Source organism: Elephantulus edwardii, unplaced genomic scaffold, assembly GCF_000299155.1.
Source record: "Elephantulus edwardii isolate Elephantulus edwardi_28Jun2011 unplaced genomic scaffold, EleEdw1.0 scaffold00354, whole genome shotgun sequence".
Lineage (NCBI taxonomy): Eukaryota > Metazoa > Chordata > Mammalia > Macroscelidea > Macroscelididae > Elephantulus > Elephantulus edwardii.
This window is the reverse complement of record NW_006400104.1, coordinates 534,772-555,609: the sequence shown is the minus strand read 5'-3', so window position 1 is coordinate 555,609 and position 20,838 is coordinate 534,772. Positions and strand designations below refer to the sequence as shown.

The 20,838-nt window shown below is 43.2% G+C and overlaps 1 protein-coding gene across 1 annotated transcript in view; it reads right to left on the bottom strand.

Moving 5' to 3' along the window:
- Positions 1-19,422, bottom strand: part of ADAM19 (ADAM metallopeptidase domain 19) — a 150,853-nt gene extending 131,431 nt beyond the window's left edge. The window contains exons 1-3 of the mRNA XM_006901981.1: positions 19,326-19,422; positions 12,591-12,676; positions 5,161-5,231 (exon numbers count right to left, since the gene is read on the bottom strand). Coding sequence (XP_006902043.1) covers positions 5,161-5,231; positions 12,591-12,676; positions 19,326-19,422 — 254 coding nt within the window. The remainder of the gene's footprint in view (positions 1-5,160; positions 5,232-12,590; positions 12,677-19,325) is intronic.
- Between the last annotated feature and the right edge of the window lie 1,416 nt (positions 19,423-20,838).

Here is a 20,838-nt window from a genome sequence, read left to right as displayed (position 1 = left end):
TTTTCCTCTAAGGAGTACTCCAAGACAGATTCATGTTCCTTAAATAACACAGGAAGCTCTTAGAGCCCAGATTGGGGAGGAGGGGAATTTCCACTTTATAGACAAGAAAGTTGAGAGCTAATTGGCTAGTTAACTAATCCGTGTGGTATGTCCATGGTCTCCACTAACACTGCTTCATACATGAGAAAGCACAAAGACTGTTACATACCTCAACTTTCAAATTACATGAGTGTAATTAAGATTGGACATTTTTACACATATGCTACTGTAGGAACCATCATCAAGTCATTATCAACTCATTGTGACTCAATGTGACAGAGTAAAACTGCCCCATAAGTTTTCTTTGACTATATTCTTTATGGAAACAGATCACTAGGTCTTCTTCCATAGGACTGCTGGGTGGGTAAACAGTCAAGCACCTAACCAAATGCACTACCAGGACTTGATGTGTGTGTTTGTACCAAGAGCCAAACCCACTGCCATCAAATCTACTCCGACTCATGGTGATTTATGGGAGTGGCTGCTTGTGACTTCCTTGAAGTGGCTGGTGGATTAGAACCATTGATCTTTCAATTAGCAGTCAAATACATTATGCACTGTGCCATCATACCAATATAATATACACTTTTATTGAAGCACATGTAGTGTTAAGTAAAATCAGTAAGTTGTGGAATAATCAAAACATTCAGGAGCCATGGAGTTTATTCCAATTCACAGTGACCCTACACGACAGAGCAGAAGTGACCCATGGGGTTTCCAAAACTGCAAAGAGCCGACATTTTGCTTAGCAAGATGAGCACTTGGCAACTGCACCACGAGAATGCCTTTGTACCACAACATGCATATTATTACCTCATTTAATCCAATTTCATTTCTGTTCCCTTCTTCAATAAAATTAGTAGTTTCTGTGGGCCTTCTGGGTGACTACGTCTATAACCTGTTACTGTTTACTGGAGAGTCGGGACTGACTCATAACTGACCCTCCAGCGGGCTTGCAGAGGCCTTTAATTGCACAGAAGTTAATTGACTAGTTTTCTTTAGCAGATAGAGTAGCTGGCCAATTCGAATAGCATGCCTTATGTCTATGACTCTACACCCATATAAGTGTTCTTGGAAATGTAGAAAACATTCAGACAAACTGTTACCAACAAATTCCCCTTGGAGTCTGAAAAACAATTTTCATGCCTTCCAGTGAGTGTGCATTGCTTTTGTAATTAAAACACAATGAGTGAAAAATGATAGTCATCATGTACCGAGAATCAGCCACCACACTAGGCTCTTGCACCTACCATCTCATGGCTTCCACTGTATGACTGTCACACCTGAGAGGAGAAAGCTGAGATCTGGCGAAGACACACAGCTAGCAAGTGGCAGAGTCAGGGTCTGAACGCAGGTCTGCCTAAGGAATGTGAAGCCATTGCTCAGCCTGACCCTGTGCTGTCACTCATTAACATACTTGCCCCTTGTAGTCTATCCATTTCCAGTTGCTTCACAGCAGATAAGCAGCCTGCTAGCTGCCTGCTACAGAAGAGGGAGAGGAGTGCTGCACAGCCCCCCAGAAGATGGAAGCTCAGTCAGCTTCATGACCTCTCCTCGCCCAGCCCCCAAGCTGCCCAGCCTCACCATTCTTGGCAGTCTCTCCAAGTGTGAATTCCATTAAAGGACTGCTCACTGCTATTCTGGGCGAAGCATTAGCATGTGGACTTTGATTTGATGAGGAGGAGACCAGACACCTCAGGATGATGAAAGAGAAATTAGAGATATCTTTTCCCTCCTTTCAGAGTCCCAGAAGCCCTTGCTCATAGCTCCTGGGAGGCCTGGGATGGGAAGTGAGAGGCAGAAACTTTCATAATTTATTAGGGTTTTTGAATGTGGCTGTTCCTATCCTTGTAATGGTCACATCCAGCCACCCGGCATGGCTTATACCCTATGTGTCAAAGTTAAGGTCTCCTTCAGGTCTCAACTCCAATATCAACTAGTCGCCAACTCACCCCGCCTTCTCAAAGCACTGCCTAGAAAAATAGCACCTCCCTCCCCACCCTCTGGCATTCCTTTGTTTTCTCCACAGGCCTTTGTCAAGCTAGCAAACCAAACACCCTTGTCTGTTTACCTCGTCACCTCCCCACTTTAAAATGGAAGTCCCTGAAACACAGAGCTGTTTTACTGACAGCTTTATCCCCAGTACATTCACTGGTGGGTGGACTCTATACTAGAGATGAAAAAACTGAATGAATCAATTCCGGGAGAAAGAAGCAGAGCCTGAGAAATCACTTAGCACCGGGCCTTGCTTCCCCTCAAGTGTCATGGGATTATGAAAACTTGAAAACAGCAATCTGAAAACGAAGAAAAGCATCTCCCCTCCCCCGAGCTGTGTAGAATCTGGACTCACACGTACTATGAATGAGAAAACTTTGGGAAATAAACACATTAGGAAGTCGTGTGCGGCTGGAGTTCCGCTTGCTAACACATGTTCAAAAACAAAAAGCCCCATTTGGATGAAAATAGCAGGAAGTCATCCCCAGGGATACCTGGTGAGGTCATATTGCTTGGCTCTGCTGATTCCATTTTTATCAAGTCTCCTGCCTTCTGAAAACTCTGGGAAGCTGGAGTCATTTCCAGCTGCTCCATACTTACTTGGCTTAGAGCAACAGAAAATAGAACCATATCCTGGGTCTTGCCTCTGGAGCCTTCGAGGGTCCATAAAAATCACACCAGTGGTAGGTTACTCACTAAGTTCTTTCTGAGCCTTTGGGCACATAACCTCTTTAAATCTGACAACTACCCAAAGATGCTGGTGTGTCTATTTTCACTTTAAAGACAAGGAACCATCTAACTTGGGAGGGATTGGAGAGCTTTATGCTACGTGAACTCAGTCCCATAAGGACAAATGCTGTATAAGAACATTATTGCAGAAATAGAGAACTAGTGGAACGTGTATGAGGATCTAAGGGGAGGAGGGTGAGAGCAAAGGGTGAGGTTGTGTGGAAGGTGGGGGACATAATCATAAGGTCACACAATTTGACGGGTGGAGGGAGGGGTGGGTTAAGGAAATGGAAAGATCCGGTGTGAAACCAGTATAAAACAAAAATTTTATATTAAAATAAAGACAAGGGCAAATGATTTCCAAATGGTTTAGCTACCTGTTCAAGGTCACACGGTTAGGAAGTCAAACCTGGGGTCCTGAGCCTCCACGTACAGGACAAGAGCACAAGACAAATGATCCCAGTTCCAGCACCCTCCTAGGTTTGATGTTTGACTTTAAGCCACTTGCTGTTGAGCCAACTCTGACTGAGTGACTGACTCCGTGTTTGTCAGAGTAGGACTGTGATCCCGAGGATGACTGATTTTACACAGCACACCATCAGGCCTTCCTTGCAAAGACTCTCTGCATGGACTCAAAGCTCTAAACTTTCAGCTGGTAGCTGAGGATATTACCTATTTATACCATGTGGGGTCTCTTAGACAAACCTTTTCTCTTCTCTGAGTCAAAATGCTATATCCTCATAGGAAACAGCCAATGTTGTTTAAAGGGCTTACTGCTCTGACTTCCTGTGACTTCTTGCAAAGTTTCTAAAGTAAGGAGAATAGAAAATTGCATTTTGGGAGCCCTGCTTAGCCGGTCCAGTGCTTTTTGGATTTGCCCATAATATCAATACCATCAATTGGACTGTATGGGCCAGAACAGATGGATTAGACTGGTGTGGCCAGAGGGCCCTAAGTGGCCCTGGCTGGGGCCCGGAGAAAATTAAGGAAGTCCTGAGAGACTGTCAAGGACAGCTCCTATGAGGACTAAGGGATAGCAGCCCCAGGCATGATCCTGGCTGAAAAGAGCCTACACCATCTGGGGACATAGCTGATGAGGTCTGCTCCAGGAAAGTAGTCAAAAAGGACATAGTAGAGGCTGGTAGAGGGTAGCAAGGACAACTGTGATTCCCATCTTTCCAGCACCCTCATATCAGAGGCAGAGGGAAGATGCAGATGAAGCCCCAAACCGCACATACCTTTTTCTGAGTTGCCCTCTTACTACTCTTTCAAGATGCCACTCACCCTCCTTTGCAAGTATCTGAAAAGCCCAAATTTGGAGTAATTTCTATTCTCCGTTCGCACCTCAGGCAAGCAGCCACGCTATCCTTCTGGATCTGAGAAGATCCTCAATCCATCCTTTCTTGGCATCATACATTTGATTACTCATCTGTTTCCAGGGCCTCTGGAGGCTGCCAAGAGGAGACAGGCGTCTCTCCAAGGCACGCAGCCTTATCTGCAGTGTCTGTGTGGCCAATTCAAAGTGGGACCATTGGTGGGGAAATACCGAAGGATGTCAGAGACCCCTTCACCCAGGAAGTGGCCAGACAGATCAGGAGTGAGCAAACAGGCAATGGATGCCACCAAGTGTGCCCAGTCACCTACTCAACTTCAGGAATCAAAGTGTGAGGATGCCTTGTAGCAAATCAACGTAGGAATGTTTCTGAGCCAGCCTGCCACCCAAGATGAATGAGGTTAGGGAGATGGAGGAACCAGGCCCAGGAAATGAGGAGACTGCTGACCAAGCCCTTAGTGACAGCTTCTCTGCCTTTGCTGATCCAGGACAGGCGGAGCAGTCAGAATCTGAGGCTCTGAACTCCACCGCACCCTGCTTGGTCTCTTCTCTGGGCGGTTTGCCCTAATCTCCTTCATTTCCTGCCATGTGCTAGGTTGGAGCTAGTAAAACAGTGGCCAAATTCCCTAGTCCATCCTCTCCCTTAATCTCTCTCTTCTGTGTCTCTGTCTCTCCCCACCCCACCCTTTTCCCTCTCTCTCTCCCCCTTCCCCTCCGTGTGTGTGTGTGTGTGTGTGTGTGTGTGTGTGTGTGTGTGTGTGTGCGCTCTCTCTCTCTCTTTCTCACACACACACACACACACCCCTGGGTGTCTGCAGGGAGCTCTAAGAGGTCCGGGAAATAAATACAGCTTAAAGAAACTTGTTAATGTGAGGCAATAATTTCACAGAGAGCCAAGTAACTGTGTTTTTGCAAGATGCTTCCCTCCACCACAAATCCCAAGGAGAGCTGGAGGTCACTTTGTGACCTACTTCCTTCCAAAACAGTGACACCTGCGTCCGGCATGTAAAAAAGGCCAGAGAAATGAATTGTTTTCATTTCAGATAAAGGAGGACTCTACTTACTCATTCTTCTTTAGGTCCAGGATCAGTTCTTTCCCCTCCGCAGTGACCCTGAGCTCAGCTCTTAGTGGATGCTAGAAGAAACAACAAAAGAACGTCAGTTCCACAAAGCGAGGTCAAGGACCCTAGGGTCGGCAAAGGTCCCAGCACAGAACTCTGACATTGGTCCACAGGAAACGGACGAGAAAGAGTCAATTGCATTTCCAGCCCAAACATGAAATGACCTCAGTCTCAGACAGCCAAGTCCCCTCCCCGACCCATCCTCTCTGGAAAGACGAAGGACAGAAACTCCAAGATGAAAGTGGTGGGAACAAGGGCGCCTGTGCAGATGTAGAGAAAGAAAGCCCATCCTTAGACAGAAAGTATTGTGTGGAGTCAGGGTTCTGAATTCCAGCCCTGACTCCAACAGTTGTTGCACTACGAACTTGGGAACCTTACTGATCTTCCTTACACCACAGTTTCCTTATTTATAAAAGAGGGATAATAAGAATCTGCCTTATGGGGGTCTTGTGAGAATTAAGTGGATAATGCATGTAAATAATTTATGTCTGTCTACTCTACAGCATCAGGATGGATGGCGAAGAGATTGAGATTGTTCACAGCTTCAGTTTGCTCGGCTCCACAGTCAACACTCTTGACACCAGCGGCCAGGAAATAAAAAAATGTATTGCAATGGGAAAGTCTGTTGTTAGAGGGACCTCTCTAAAGTACTCAAGAGCAACAGTGTGTCTCTGGAGACTAAGGTGCGCCTGATACAGGCCATGGTCTTTGCAATCACTTGTTATGCATCTGAGAGTTGGACAATGACTAGGGAGGATAGAAGAATTGATGCCTTTGAGGTGTGGTGCTGGAGAAGAGTATTGAATGTACCATGGACTGCCAAGAAAACAAACAGATTCGTCCTGGAGAGGGTTAAACCAGGCTACTCCTTGGAGGCAAGGATTTTGAGGCTTTGTCTGACATACTTTGGACATGTTGTAAGGAGGGATAGGTCCTTGGAGAGGGACATCATGCTTGGGAGGGTGGAGGGACAGTGCAGGAGGGGAAGGCCCTCTATGAGGTGGATTGATTCAGTGACTGGGGTAATTGGAATGGGTGTGTCAGAGGCAGTGCAATTGGCACAGGATAGAGAGGGTTTAGGGCTGTTGTACATAGGGTCGCTACGAGTCGCAAGCGACTCGACTGGCACATAATAACAACAACAACTCTACGGGAAGCTTTCAATGGAGTTATTTATCATCTTACAGACACCTGGATCATACCTATTCAATATGAGGAGGGTTTTTGTTTTTGTTTGTTTATTATACTCTATTCTTTAGTTTAGAAGGAGCCAGTCCTTGGAAACAGACATCATTCTTGGAAAGGTGGAAGGTCAATGAGAGGAAGACCCTCAACAAGATGGACTGATACAGCGACTATAACAACAGGCTCAATTATAAAGATGATGGGGATTGCACAGGATAGGAAAAAGTCCCTTGTTCACAGGGTCCCTATGAGTCATACAATTCAAAGGTGTAAAATGACAACTAACTATCCCCCGAAGGGAGCTCTGGTAAGAAGTCGCACTGCCAGTCCAAAAGCATGAGGTTCAAATCCACCAGCTGCTCTACAGAAGAAAGATGGGCAATCTCCTCCCTTGCCATTTAAGCCTCTCAAAACCTGCTAGAGGGTCAGGTAGGAGCTGGTCTGACTCAACAACAACCATAACAATCATCTCTGGAAGAGTAGCAGTGGCAGAGTCCACAGGGTGCTGAGCTGTGACCCAAAAGGCTATCATATCTGACAGTTTGAATCCACAGCTATTACTATGAGGAAAAGGGCAATCACTTCTTGTTAGGATTTGCAGCCATCAAAAGTGGATGGAGGGTCACTATGTGTAGGAACCAGTTAGTGGTGGTGCTGTTAGGTGCTGGTTTTTTGTGGGTTTTGTTTTTTTTTTGTTGTTGTTGTTGTTGGTTGGTTGTTAGGTGCTGTTTTAATTATTGGTGGCAAGTTAAAAAAAATACCCCAAAAAAACTTCTCTGGGGTAGCAAGTAACAACATCTAAAATTAAAGGTTCAAATGTTTAAAAGAAAGGAGCTCTTGAAGCATAATGCTTTTTGTATTATGCCACTCGCCAAAAGTTTATAAATTCAAATACATCAGCTGCTTCAAGGGAGAAAGATGCGTCTCCTCCTAGAAAGATTTAGAGCCTCAGAGCTGGTGGAGGGTCACCATGAATCGGAACTGACCCCACGGCAGTGGGTTTAATTTGGTTATATCCAAGAGAAGACGTATTTTACATTGAAGAGAATTTGTTCATGGACAAGTCGCTACATGCTCAGCGTAAATTATTTAAAATCATACAGTCAATAAGCATAAAAAGCATAGGCAATATTACTAATAACCAATCCTTTCTCTTTCTTGCCAGATTTTTTAAGATATCTATTTTATTTTTAAAAATTAAATAAAATCAGAGTGTCAAATCTTAAAAAACAACCAAACTCCCATACATTACAATGTAGTGGAGCATCACGTAAAATGCACACTCACACCCTACCAGCAAAAATTTAAGTTGATACAAACTTGAGAAAACAATCTAACACTATGACTAAGAGATTGAAAGTATTCATACAATTTGACCCAATAATATAAGACTAAAAGAAAAGTAGACGCTCAGGCAAAGGTTTTTACACAAGGGTGTGCATGACCTATAATAATGACAACTTGGAAACAAGCTGTTAAAAAATAAGAGAATGATTAAATATTCATCCCTATGATAGAACTTCAGATAGTCACTAAAAATGGACACTGGAAGGCTTTTAAATCTAGAAAATGTATAAAATTAATAATAAGCACAAAGCCTTTTCTATAAATGGTAAGGCATTGCATTGCCAACCCAAAGGCACTCAGTTTAAGTCTACTAGCTGCTCAGAGGAAAAAAGATGGGTAATCGTCCATGCAACTCATAGCCTCTGAAAACTTGCTGGAGGCTCAACTTTGAGTCTGTTCAACAGCACATAACAGAAACATCAGTATACTTTTATAAAATGACAAAGCTAGAGAAAAATTAAAAGCATTGCCATAGCTATGTCTTCTTGTTAGGTGTTGTCAAGTCATACATGACTCATAGCAATCCTATAACCAGCAGATCTCAACCCTACTTATCCAGTGCTATTATCTTCATCCTCTCTGACACACTTAAGTCCATTGCTGCAGTCACTGTCCTTCTATCTCTTTAAAAATCCTACCCTCTACTTTTCCGAGCATGATATCCCTCTCTAACGAATACCCTCTCCTAACAATATACCCAAAATATGTGTCCTGAAGCTTTTGTCATCTTTGCCTCCAAGGAGCATTCTGGCTGTTCTTTCTCTAAGACTTATCTGGTTGATCTCTTGGTAGTCCATGGGATAGTCATTTCTCTTCTCCAACACCACAGCTCAAAGACATCCATTCTCCCCCTGGTATCTCTAGGCATTTATTTTCTTTTCATTTATATTTGTGTAGCTTTCCATGTTTTTATTTATGTGAATACATTTCAAGAAATGGCCTTTTTATTTGGTTTCCCTGTGTTTCCTGCAAAAAGTTCCAAACAATTTCAAAAATCAAAATCACAATAAATGTCTGTGCTTCAACAATGTCAACTTAAATCTTCTGAACTTTTCTAAAAGAGAAAAAGACTGTCACCACTCTGACAGATCTGGTTAAAGGGTGTTCAGTATTTTAGGGTATTTTAACTATGAGCTTTCTGACCAAGGAAATCCAACTCTCAAGCTATTAACCAAAAGTCCAGAAATTCCAAGCCACTAGCTGCTGCACAGGGAAAGATGGGCCACAGTCTCCTCCCAAGCTAGTGGGTCATCTCTAAGTGTCCAAATTGGAATCAATGCCAAATTGTATGGCATTGGTTTGCCCCACTTAAGGTCTACTTCAAAGCTTAGTTATGGTTTGTTTGAGGAAGTGTACCACCTATTTTGTTACCTTCGGCTGGGGCTTGCCTCTTCCCCTTTTTAGTTACTGCAAACTCCACTTCTTATTATGGTTCAGAGTATTTCAAATTAGCAAGAATTCTGATAAGATCTGAATGTTCTGACCAACCAACTTTCATGGGCAGTGATGGTCCTGCCATTGCTTAATTAATCCCGTTACCTCACCTCAAGAAGTGACACATTAAACCAAGCAAGAAAGGGCAGAAGGCAGTGGGAGATGCTTGCCCCGTAACTTTCACTAAGGGAATCACCTCCCTATTCCTGATGTCCTGATTCAGCTCTGCTGACTCCTGATCTGACTGCTAGCTCTGGACCACTTCACTATGGGGAGGTCGGGATGATGCACTCTGCCTGATGATATTAAGCATCCTGTTAAGACACAGACTTAAGTAAGCCTACGGGAAAGAGTATACAACAACAGAGCTGTTGCCACTCCATTCGTAAAGAGGTAGGCAACCACACGACAGCCCACACAGCAAAAGAACATTGACAAGTCAAAACACTGCCATATCTTCCAGAAGAGACACAAGTGTAACATGAGTAGTAAATATAGAATTTAAAGTGGGCAATCAAATATATTTATCTTTGGTCTGAAAGGGGCTCAGACACTGATCTTTAAGGCTTGTTTGTTTCCAGGAGACATTTCAGACAAAACAATGAAACAGCATTTTAAAGATCTATCCAACCTCACTCTCTAGCCAACTCTACGGATGAACTTCCCTCTTCTGATGTCACTCTATGCTAGAAAAGGGGAATAGCACATCTCCTAGAACATAAAGGAAGATGGCTTATTGTTTAGAATTCCCCTAGGGAAGCTGGGAGGAGACCTGTGACATAGTGGTTTACGGGTAAGGCTTCTAGCCAAAAGGTCAGGGGTTTGAATCCATCAGGCACTCCACAGGAGAAAGATGAGGCAATGCACTCCTCTCAAGGGAGTTTAAGCTTTGAGCACAGGCTAGAGCGTCATCAAGTGTCAGAATGGCCTCAAGGTCACTGAGGGGGTTTTTGGGTTAAGGAAGGATTGGAGGTATTGCACTTGTCCTAGGGCCACTTTACATAAAGGGTCAATGATTAAGCTTTGAGCACAGGCTAGAGAGTCATCAAGTGTCAGAATAGCCTCGAGGTCACTGAGGGGTTTTTGGGGTTAAGGAAGGGTTGGAGGTATTGCACTTGTCCTAGGGCCACTTGACGTAAAGGGTCAATGAGCAGTCTATTAGTCATTGCCATTTCTATTGCCTGCTGTGCAGCATTCATTATTCAGCAAATTAGAACTAATTGCCATAAGCACTGTTTTCCATAAATGGAGCTCTCTCTGTTTAGCGCCTTGAGTGGTGGAAGCATAAGGGTGAGTGATGCACACATCCTAACTCAAAAGTTAGAGGTTAGAAGAAAGAACTGATCAACTTGGTGGGAAGGGGGAGGGAGAAGCTGTTGAAAATTCTACAGAGCACAGTTTTGCTCTGACACATGTGGAGATGCCACGTTTATATCAACTCCATGGCAACTGGTTGGTAGGTTATCTAGGTAGAGTTTGAAAGGCCTTTCCCTTTAGGATTAGATTAACTAGATCTTATGTCCCATAGGAGACTGGAAGTAGGTGCAGTGTTCCTATACTCCCCTTGAGATCTAATACAGTATTTAATATACACTGGAGTGTTTCAACTAACATTTGCTAAATGAATGAATGTTAATCTCGAGTTCTGGTGGCCTAGTGGGTAAGGAGTTGCAGTGCCAATCCAAAGACAAAGTGGTTCCACTATATCAACTGTAACTCAGGAGAAAGATGAGCAATCTTCTCCTGAGTAATTTATAAACCTCCAAAAACCCTCTGAAGGATTAGCTATATGAATGGGTTCCAATTTGACAGCAAAAAATAGCAACAATAAAAAAAAATAATGAGTGCATTTCTTAAAAAAGAATAGAGCTCCAAATGGGACATGAGCTCTACTTGTTCACTTGTTTTCTCTTTCTCTCTCTCTCCTCTCCTTTTTCCTTCCCTCCCTCTCTCTCCCCCCCCCACCACTATTCATTCATTTAACAAAAATTTATAGTGCCAAGCAAGGTGCTGACTCTTCCACAAAGTACAGTAACCTATATTCTGGGCAGACAATGGATGAGAACAAAGACAGGATCTGACTATACTTTGTCTCTCAGCCCCTTCCTGAGGATGCCCAGCAGCTTCCATCTGGAGAGAACAAAGCGGTCTCTATACAAAGTGTCAGATCCATTCCTTGGGCAATAATGGATAGGCTGGAAGACCCAAGATTTTGAATCTTTCAAAAATAACCTGTTCTAGGAAGGCCATCCATTAATTTGTCTAGACCTTTCCTGAAGCTATTTTTAGTCTCTTTTCTTTTTTTCTTGGTAAAATGAGTACCATGAGTTTATTGAAGTTTAGCCAAAATGTCACTTTATTTGACCTAAAATTTTAACTATATTTCCTCAGTTAATCCAAATTAATCCAAGCATTTTTTAAAAAAAATATGTTGGCCAGACTCTAGCTATAGAGTGAAGATTTTTGGACACTTTTACTTCTATTTACTTACTTTCCAGACTTAAGACCCAAAAGGTTTGAAATCTGTCCTGACACAGCTCTGTCCTCTCACCAACCATAATCTTGACTTTACATGTTCCTCCATAAATCAAAGACATATTGAGCCCAATGTAATCTTAGAGAGCAGGTTCCACTCTACCTCTCTTAGTTCTTTATGCCCTGTAAATCCTGTTTCATTAATAAGGAAACTGGAGTTGAAAAACAGAAAGTCAGAGTGGGGAGGGATGTCACTCATGCACAGCCATCACATCTCATAGCTTCTCCAGCACTTCCGTCTATCTCATCACCTGATATGTACAAACCAGAGCCACAAAGTATATCCCAGATGCACAGGCCCACTCTGCAAGAACAAATAAAGATACTTTCCGTCTTGTTCCCAATGCTCTTGGAAGAGCCTGTGCATTTTACTAGCATTCTGGCCCAAGTATCCCATTGAATTTCAAGACACATTTCCTTGTACTAGATCCCTGTCCTGCCTCTTATTTGAAAAGAATAATAATAATACTTGTTTAAATTACAATTGTTCTAAGTAGATTATCCCAAACAAAGTCTGCAGTATGCAAAGGCGGGAGGGCGGGGGGGGGGGGAGATAACTATTGTAATATTTAATCAGTTCCATATGATAGTAGATGATTTTGTGACACGATAACATTTCACTTAGCTTATATAAACATTAATGTGAATTTGCATTTTCTTAGGTCACAGCACTTGGAAGTTCTCTAGAAGTTTTATCATATAATAAAATCCTAACTAGAATTTTAAAAATGGACAGATTACTATACAAGAAGCCAAAACTGCTAGAATGACTGGGGCTCTAGGAAAGGTGAGTGGGTGGCCCCAGCTTCAGAGAATCAAAGCATCAGCACTTGCCCCCCAAATAGCTGAGAGTGAGAGCTCACGAATCTTACCTTTTCTCCTGTGGGGCTTGCTTTAGTCTTCCACTGAGGTATTATCACTTCATGCTGTAGCTGAGAACTACCTTCTTCACTTTCTCCTGCCAATGCAAGAGGAAGAGAATTGGAATCCCAGACCTCCACATCCTAAATGAGCGACATGTATCTTTTTGAGACAAACACTGCCAAGTGGGATGGCTTCCATAATGAGTCCTCAGGAGACCTGCTGGCTTTCAGGATATCCCCTAACTGGCTGTGGAAACTATTATGATGGTTCAGGGATTCTCCTGGAGTTTGGTTATACAGTGGTAACTAGGGCAAACAGTATCTTTGCATTCAGGTAGATTATTTTATAGACAGGGCAATAGGTAATCTACTCATAGTCTCTGATGGACCCAAGTACCCTGAAGATAGTAAGTCACAGAATAAAGGCACACTGAGCAGGAGCAGAGAGGACGGCTACTTACTTTAGACAAGATTGTCAGCAAACATGGGGGATCCTGTAAAGACCGCATGGACAGAAGTAGACATGGCCTGTTGATGGAGTAGGCACAAAGCCAAGATATCTGTTGTTATTTGTCAAAGCCAACTCCTGGTAGCCTCAAGCATGAGGGAACAAAACAATGCCTGGTCCTGAGCCATCATCTGATCTGTTGTAGACTAGACTTTTGTGATCCATAAGGTTTGCACTGGCTAATTTTCAGACGTTAATCACCATGCTTTGCTTGCTAGTCCATTTCAGTCTGGAAGTTCCACTGAAATTTGTTCAACATCATATCAGCACAAAAGCCTCCAGCAGCAGACAGATGTTATCTACATATGAGCTGTACTGACCAGGAATTTGTCTGGGAATCAAATCAGTACAACAGCTAAAGTCTAGTAAATGCATAGGGAAGTTAGGAGGAGATGTGGTCAGAAACACCGTCAGGGGCCTGATAAAACAAAGGGCCGATATGCCACTGAAGGTAACTGGATTCTATCATTAATAGGTGTGGAAAGCATCGGAAGTTTTAAAACACAGAGAAAGCAATATTATTTGTACTAGGTTTTATAAAGATGATCTTGCCTGGGCGGAGAATAGCTGTGGGTAGAAATCTAAGAAGGCAAGCCAGAAACTGGCAAAAGTTTGAGTGAGAGATAAAAATAGTGCAGATCGGAACAGTGGGAAGAAGTACAGAGGTGAGAAACGGGATACGTTTCGGACTTCAAGTCCATGGGCCATGCTCTCACCAAGCCATTGTTTCCTGTCAGAAGGAGACAAGGAGACAAAGGCTTGGTGTTTCCTTCCCTTCGTCCAATTGCCCACCGATGGCCTTTCTGGAGACAGTCAATGTAAAATGCTTCCTACATCATCTTGTATCATTACATTAGCGGTGAGTTTTCATCTCTGCATCATCTCTTAGTTTTCAAATCATTCTCACTGTCCAGTTCTGATTCACCTTCACAATGTTGGGAAGTTGGTAGTAGGATTATTATTTTACAAGAAGAACTTAAACTACAAGAGAAATTTTGTTTGTGGCAATGCAACCTTACACACTGATTGCAGACTATCATAAAACACATTGCAATCGGAGCTCTGATGGCCTAGTGACAAGAAGCTGCACTGGAATCCCAGAGGTACGCGGTTCAAATCCACCAGATGCTCTGCTGGAGAAGGAGGGGCAATCTCCTCCTGTACCAGTCAGATCTGATTTGACGGTACACATACATAAAATAATAAAATTTTTAAAAACCCCAACAAACCAAAAACAAACCCATTGCAATCAAGTTGATTCCAGTTCAGTCTGTGTCCATCTATTAACCTAAAGATTAGCAGTTTGGACTTACTGAGAAATGTCAAGAAAATCCTCTGGAGCGTAATTCTACTCTGCAACGCAGGCACCATCACGAATTGGAAGCACTAGTGACTTAACTGCCAGCGTCATACCAACAAACAAGCCACCTCAGTAAGACAAGCTGACAGAACTCTATGGGGTGCTTGATATCCATGGAGGAACAAGATAGGCATAGTCTCTAACCTGGTGGCACTGATAAATCTTGGTTAGTTCAGGCAAAAGGGAATTATACAATACTTAATAGAATTAGTGAAGGGATCAAATTCTATTTATGAGTACAAAAACACTAAGTGGAATCTTAAGGCTTAATAATATACACATTATATCTTAAGAAAAATGTTCAAAACTTGCAAACAATGCAAAAAGCCTGAAGGATATCCTTTAAACATTATCTTGGAGCAATGGTTAAAAGCATTGTTATCTAGGGAACATACCTTTGTTTGACTTTCTATTTGCTATTAATTAAAGGCCTATACTCTGTGAAGTTATGCGTTAACTAGAGATTTCTGTCTGATGGAACTTCAAATGATTTCAGGATAGTAGAATGATAAAAGGGTCCTTGTTTGATGCCAATGTTGAAGCATTTGACTATCAGCCGAAAAGTTAGTGGTTTTGAAGTACCCACTGGCAGCCTGAACCTACCCTAAGGGCCTTCGAAGACAGACTTGGCAACCTTCTTCTGAAAGATCCATGACCCTGTTCACTGCAGTGTAGCAAATCAATTCAAACAACTCAAGTGTCCACCAGCAGATGAAAGAATAAAGAAACTATGGTATATTCCGGCAAAAAAGTAGCATGCAACTCTGATGTAATTTACAAAACACTGCATGATATGGATGCCTTTCGAGGACATTATTTATACTAAGCAAAGTAAGCCAGTCACAAAAGGAAAAATATAGTGTAAGACTATCAATAAGGAAAGCTCAGGAAAGGTCTGTACATAGTATCATTCCTAGATGATAACCAGAGATAGATAAAAGACATATGTAAAGCTGGGTAAAGAAAAAGACAATATCCAATAAGGGGATGATAAGCACTAAATCATTCTTTAAGAAAGAGAAGAAACAGAGAAATACAAGGATTAATGGGAATCAGAATTACAGGGCAAAAATAGAGAAAGTGTAATTACATTGCGGGTAATGAAACTAATGTTATTAAAATATGTACAAATGCTTGAAAGAAAAAACTAATTTGCTTTGTAAGCCTCCACAAAAATCATAACAATACTTTTTTTCTCCTGAAAGATCATAGCCTTGAAACCCTGTGAAGCACATCTTTTCTGCACATACGGAGTCATCAAGTGTCAGAGTTAATTTTACAGTAAGTAAGTGGATTGACACAGAGGCTGCAGCAACGGGATTAAGTATATGAGATAATAAAGATAGCATAAAATAGGACATGGTTCAGATCTGTTGTTCCCAGGGGGGTCACTACATGTTGTACTTGACTTAAGCACACTTAGCTGCAATAGAGGGAGTCTGGTGGCCTAGTGTGTAAAGGGGTTGGTTGGGTTCTCAGCCTAAAGATAGACTGATGACTTAGTGGTAAGGAATTGCACTGCCAATGATAAAGGCACCAGCATCTCCATTGGAAAAAGATGGGAAAGCTCCTTCCAGGTCATTTACTGCCTCTGAAAAGCCACTGGAGGGTCAGCTATGAGTCGATTCCAAATTGACAGCACACAACAACAGAAACAAGGATGGTAAAACCTCATTTCACATACTATAGACATGTTATCAGTAAGGAACAGTCCTTGGAAAAAGACATGATGCTTAGAATGGTAGCGGTGGTGTTTGTTATGTGCTGTCTAGTTACCTACGACTCACAGTGACCCAATATGCAACAGCTCTGAAGCCTGCCCTGTCCTGAGCCTGTCTCACTGACTGACACACCTAACCCCATTGCCCCGGTTACAGCATCAATCCATCTCATCCCAAGTCTTCCTCTCCTGCGCTCCCTACACCCTTCTGAACATGACGTCGTTCTCCAAAGATCAGGCACTCTTGACTACATGCCCAAAGTATGTGAGACGGAGGTGAAAGAGAGGAAGACCCTCAACAAGATGGATTGACACGATGACTGTAACAAGAGGCTTATCAGAGTTCATGAGGATGATGCAGGATAGGACACGATTCGGATCTGCTGTTCATAGGGTCACTATGAGTAGCAGTTGACTCATTAGCACCTGAAATAACAGCAACAGTAAGAACAATAATTTAAGGGCTTTTCTCCCACTGGCCCTATATCCATTTTATATGGGTTTTAGCCATTTGATTTCAAGTCTTTCCCCACTGCCTGTGTATAACCCCTGTTCTTTAAATGCCCTTTTAAGCCAGTTTTACCATCCAGCTCCTTGTCTCATTAATATTTTAGACATCTTTGTCATGTGTTCACGCTACATTTGAATGTTAGTCACGTTTTTAACACTTCGAAAATTATACTTCCAAGATCTCCTGATGGAATTTATGAAAGCATTAAAATTGTGGTTTTTGGAGACTTTAATAACGTGGGAAATGCCTATCATAAAAGGAAAAGAAAATGCAAGACAGAAAACAGCAGTACCTTTTGATTTGCATCAATCCATAGTTTAGGAACACACACAGACCAGAGAAAGGGTCTGATTAAAACAACTGTGGATCTGGAAATTACAGGTCATTTTCTTTCTTTACCACTTTTCATTACTTTCCAGGTTTTCTATAGTGACTTCACCTCACTGAGTGATTTCCAAGGTTTAGAACTTAGAGAAGACAACTGTACTCAGATCAGTGAATGCATAAACTCTGGGACACAAAATAGCGCTTACCCAGGGTAGGTAGGGAAATGAGAAACACAGCAGGGCTGGCTAAAAGTCAAGGATTCCCTCCACCCACCCCACCCTGCCCTGTCAGCTTCCACAAACTTGGGTCTCCATTCCTCTTTCATTACAAGAGCTTAAAGGAACATTGGGTCTGCTGGAATGACAAAGGACTACCAGACTTCACCCCAGTAAACTCCACAGCATTCCGGTGGGAAGGGCGTCCCTGGTTCACTAGGATGCAAGTGTGTTGCTGTTTGCAGACCAGTAGAGGCAGCCAGATCCTGTGTGTTCCGCCCAGTTCCCCAGTGGGACAGTCCTCCCTTCAGTTTGAAAATGCTCACAGCGGTCTGGAGTCAACCGCCTGTCAGCAGCAGCAAAGGAGCAAGAGCTAGGCTTTCTTTCATGTCAATGACAGTCATTATATAATGACAGAGGATGTCAGTTTGAAAACTAAAGTATGTCTGATCCAAGCCCTGGTATTTTCATGCACTTACTATGCATTTTAAAGTTGGACAACGAGTAAGGAAAACTGAAGAAGTATCAATGCCTTTGAATTGTGGTGTTGGAGAAGAGTATTGTCTATTCCAAGGACTAAAAAGAATAAACAAATCTATCATAAGAGTCTAGATGGAAGGTTGCAAAGTGGAGTATAATCCGGTGGGGGGGTGTGGTAAGGGGAGAGCAGGGGGAGTGATTGTATACCGATGAAGGAATTTTTCTTTTGCTTTTCAAAGAGAAGAGCGAACTGGGGGGGTGGGGTTGGGAAAAAAGTACAACAATGAATGAATGAATGAATGAATGAATGAATGAATGAAAATCCAAAATCTTTGTGAATATTCATTAAAATTAATTTTAAAAAAGTTAAAAAAAAGAAGAAGAAGAAACAAATCTGTCTTGGAAAAAGTACAAGCAGGGTCCTCCTGAGAGGCAAGGATAGTGAAACTTTTAGCATGACCTCTCTCATGCTGTGGGCATATTATCAGGAGGGGCTAGTCTTTGGGAAAAGAAAACATACTAGAAAAGGAAAGAGAGGAAGACCCTCAACAAGATGGACTGACACGATGTCTGTAACAATGGGCTCGAGTTTGTGGGATAGTGAGAGGATGGCCCAAGATTGGACAGGGGTCAGAACCGGCGCTCATAGGATTACTATGAGATGTAACCAACTTCAAGGCACATAACAGCAACGAAGAGGATGACAGAGTTTGGGCACCATCCCCAGGGAAGGTTCCTTCCAGGAAGGCAAACCAGAGTCCCTGAGGGATGAGGCAAGGGAGGGGGAAGTCCTGGAAACTGACTATAAAAAACATGGTATCGCTCAGCAACTAAATTGGATACAGTCAATCTAATCCCTTGGCTTCCCGAAGAGGCAACTGAGACCCAAAGAACAAAGCTATTGCAAGTCATGATTTCTAGTGTTGGCCTGAACTCCATGAATCTGTGGCATAATTATGGGCAGGCCTTTTCTATGGTCTCGGTCTCAGTTTCTCTGCCTGTAAAATGGTTGCATAGGACTATGCCGTCAAGGGGGTCCTGCTAGTGCAGGGGTCAACATCAATACTTAGCAAGCCGTCCCATCCCCTTTGTCAAGGTTCCTAATAAGGCATAAGAGGCAGACACTGCTCTCAATATTCTATGTGTATCAATTTATTTGACTAAATTCTGGAGCATTTCCTACTTTTTCAGTGTGTTCCTGGCATATATGCAGCATACATACAGTGTAGACCTCTGGATTCTCGTCCCGGCGCCCAGACATAACGCTCGGGATGATGAAGTGGGTAGATAAGCGAGAAGTGAGAAGAACAGAAAGAGAAGAAAGAAAAGACAAACAAAGGAAGAGAGAGAGAGAAAGGAGGACAGAGTAGAGACCAGGCACCGTGAGAAACCAAGGAGATATGGGAATAGCAGCGGAAAAAGAAGCCCCAGCAGAAAAACATAGGAAAGAAGGGAGAGCGGAGGCAAAGCAAGTTGAGGGCCGCTTGTCTTCTGCCTAGGTTCTCCCTGGGGATCCACAGCGTAGGAACAAAGCCTACTGACGGGGCCAGAGGGAGCCCTGCGGAGTGGCTGCACAGGGGCTGCCCAGGCCCTGAGACTATCCATCCCATCCCCATCACTTACTTCTCATCCTTCCCGTTGCCAATGCCACCCACAGCCGAAGCAGCAGCAGGGTGAGCGCCAGCAGGCAGAACGAAGAGACGCCTGCGCCCCCGAGCATGATCGCTGAGCTGTGGTCCCTCCACACAGAGCTCACACACCCGCAGCCATGCCCGCTCCCGACCCGGCGCCAGGGGGAGGCCCTTGGCGGCGGCAGCTGCGCTGGAACCCGGAGTGAGTGCTGCTCTTAAAGGCTAAGAATCCCCGCCCCGGCCGCACACTACGCCTCCAGGGGTGGAGCCTGGAAGGGGCTTGTCAGATCCACGAGAAGAGCAGTTCAGGTGACAGGGAATTCAGTGTGAGCCGGCCAAGGTAAGGGAAGGGGTTTCAGGTTTCTAGGGGTTACACTGAGTCTCTCTCAACACAAGTGTCCATTTACTCTCTCTACAGCGAGGGATAAAACTCATCCAGAACCATTCGCCAGAATCGGCTACTTTGGACAGCAGGAGGCAAAAGACTGAAAACAAAACACAAAACTAAACTCAATAACTTGCTGTTTTGGTTACTAAGGCTGTGTAGGAGGTTTTGGGATCAGGGAATGCTATGCCTCCCACTTCATTTTAATTTTAGGGCTTTGCTTATTTGGGGTCTCTTTGCTTACCCCATAAACCTGCCTTTTCTATCTCTTTGGAAAATAATGAAACTTGGTATCTCTATTGGGATTGTGTTGAACATGTAGGTTGCTTTTGGGAGGACTGTAGCTTTCATTATGTTTCGTTTTCCTACCCCTGAACAAGAGATATTTTCCATTTAGTTAGGTCTTTTACTGTTTCTTGTAGTAGTGTTTTGCAATTGTCCTTATAGAGGTTTGTAATGTCTCTTAATGTTGTGTGCTTCTGAGTCATAGCTGATCATCTAGTGGGTTTTCAGAGATAGTAAGTTGCATGTGCAGACATTGTCCATCCTTCTACCACAGAGCACCTGGTGTTTTCACACCATGTGCCTTTGGGACTGCAGTGCAGCTTCTCACCACTAGGCCACGAAAGCTCCCCTACTGTCTCTGTGGCTGTTACTAAGTGCCATCAGACACATAGAAACCCTGTGATCATAACAACCTGAACCCTCCCCTATCCTGTGCTGTCCTCATCGTCTCTGATACACTAGAGCTCATTGTTGAAGTCATCATGTCAATCCATCTCCTTGGGGGTCTTCTGCTTTGCTGACCCTCCATCTTTCGAAGCATGATGTCCCTTTCCAAGGAATGGCCTTGCCTCGCTACATATCCAAAGTACGAAAGACAAAGTTTCATTATTTTTGTTTCCAAAAATCACGCTGACTGCACTTTTCTCAAGACATATCTAATTTGTTCTTTTGGAAGTCCATGGGATACTCAGCCCTTTTCTCCCACACCACAACTCAAAGGCATCCACTCTTCTTCTATTCTCCTTATTCATTATTTAAATTATGCATCTCTTGCAAATTAAAACAACTATGAGATATCATTTCACCCCAGTCAAAATAGCAAAATTTAACAGAA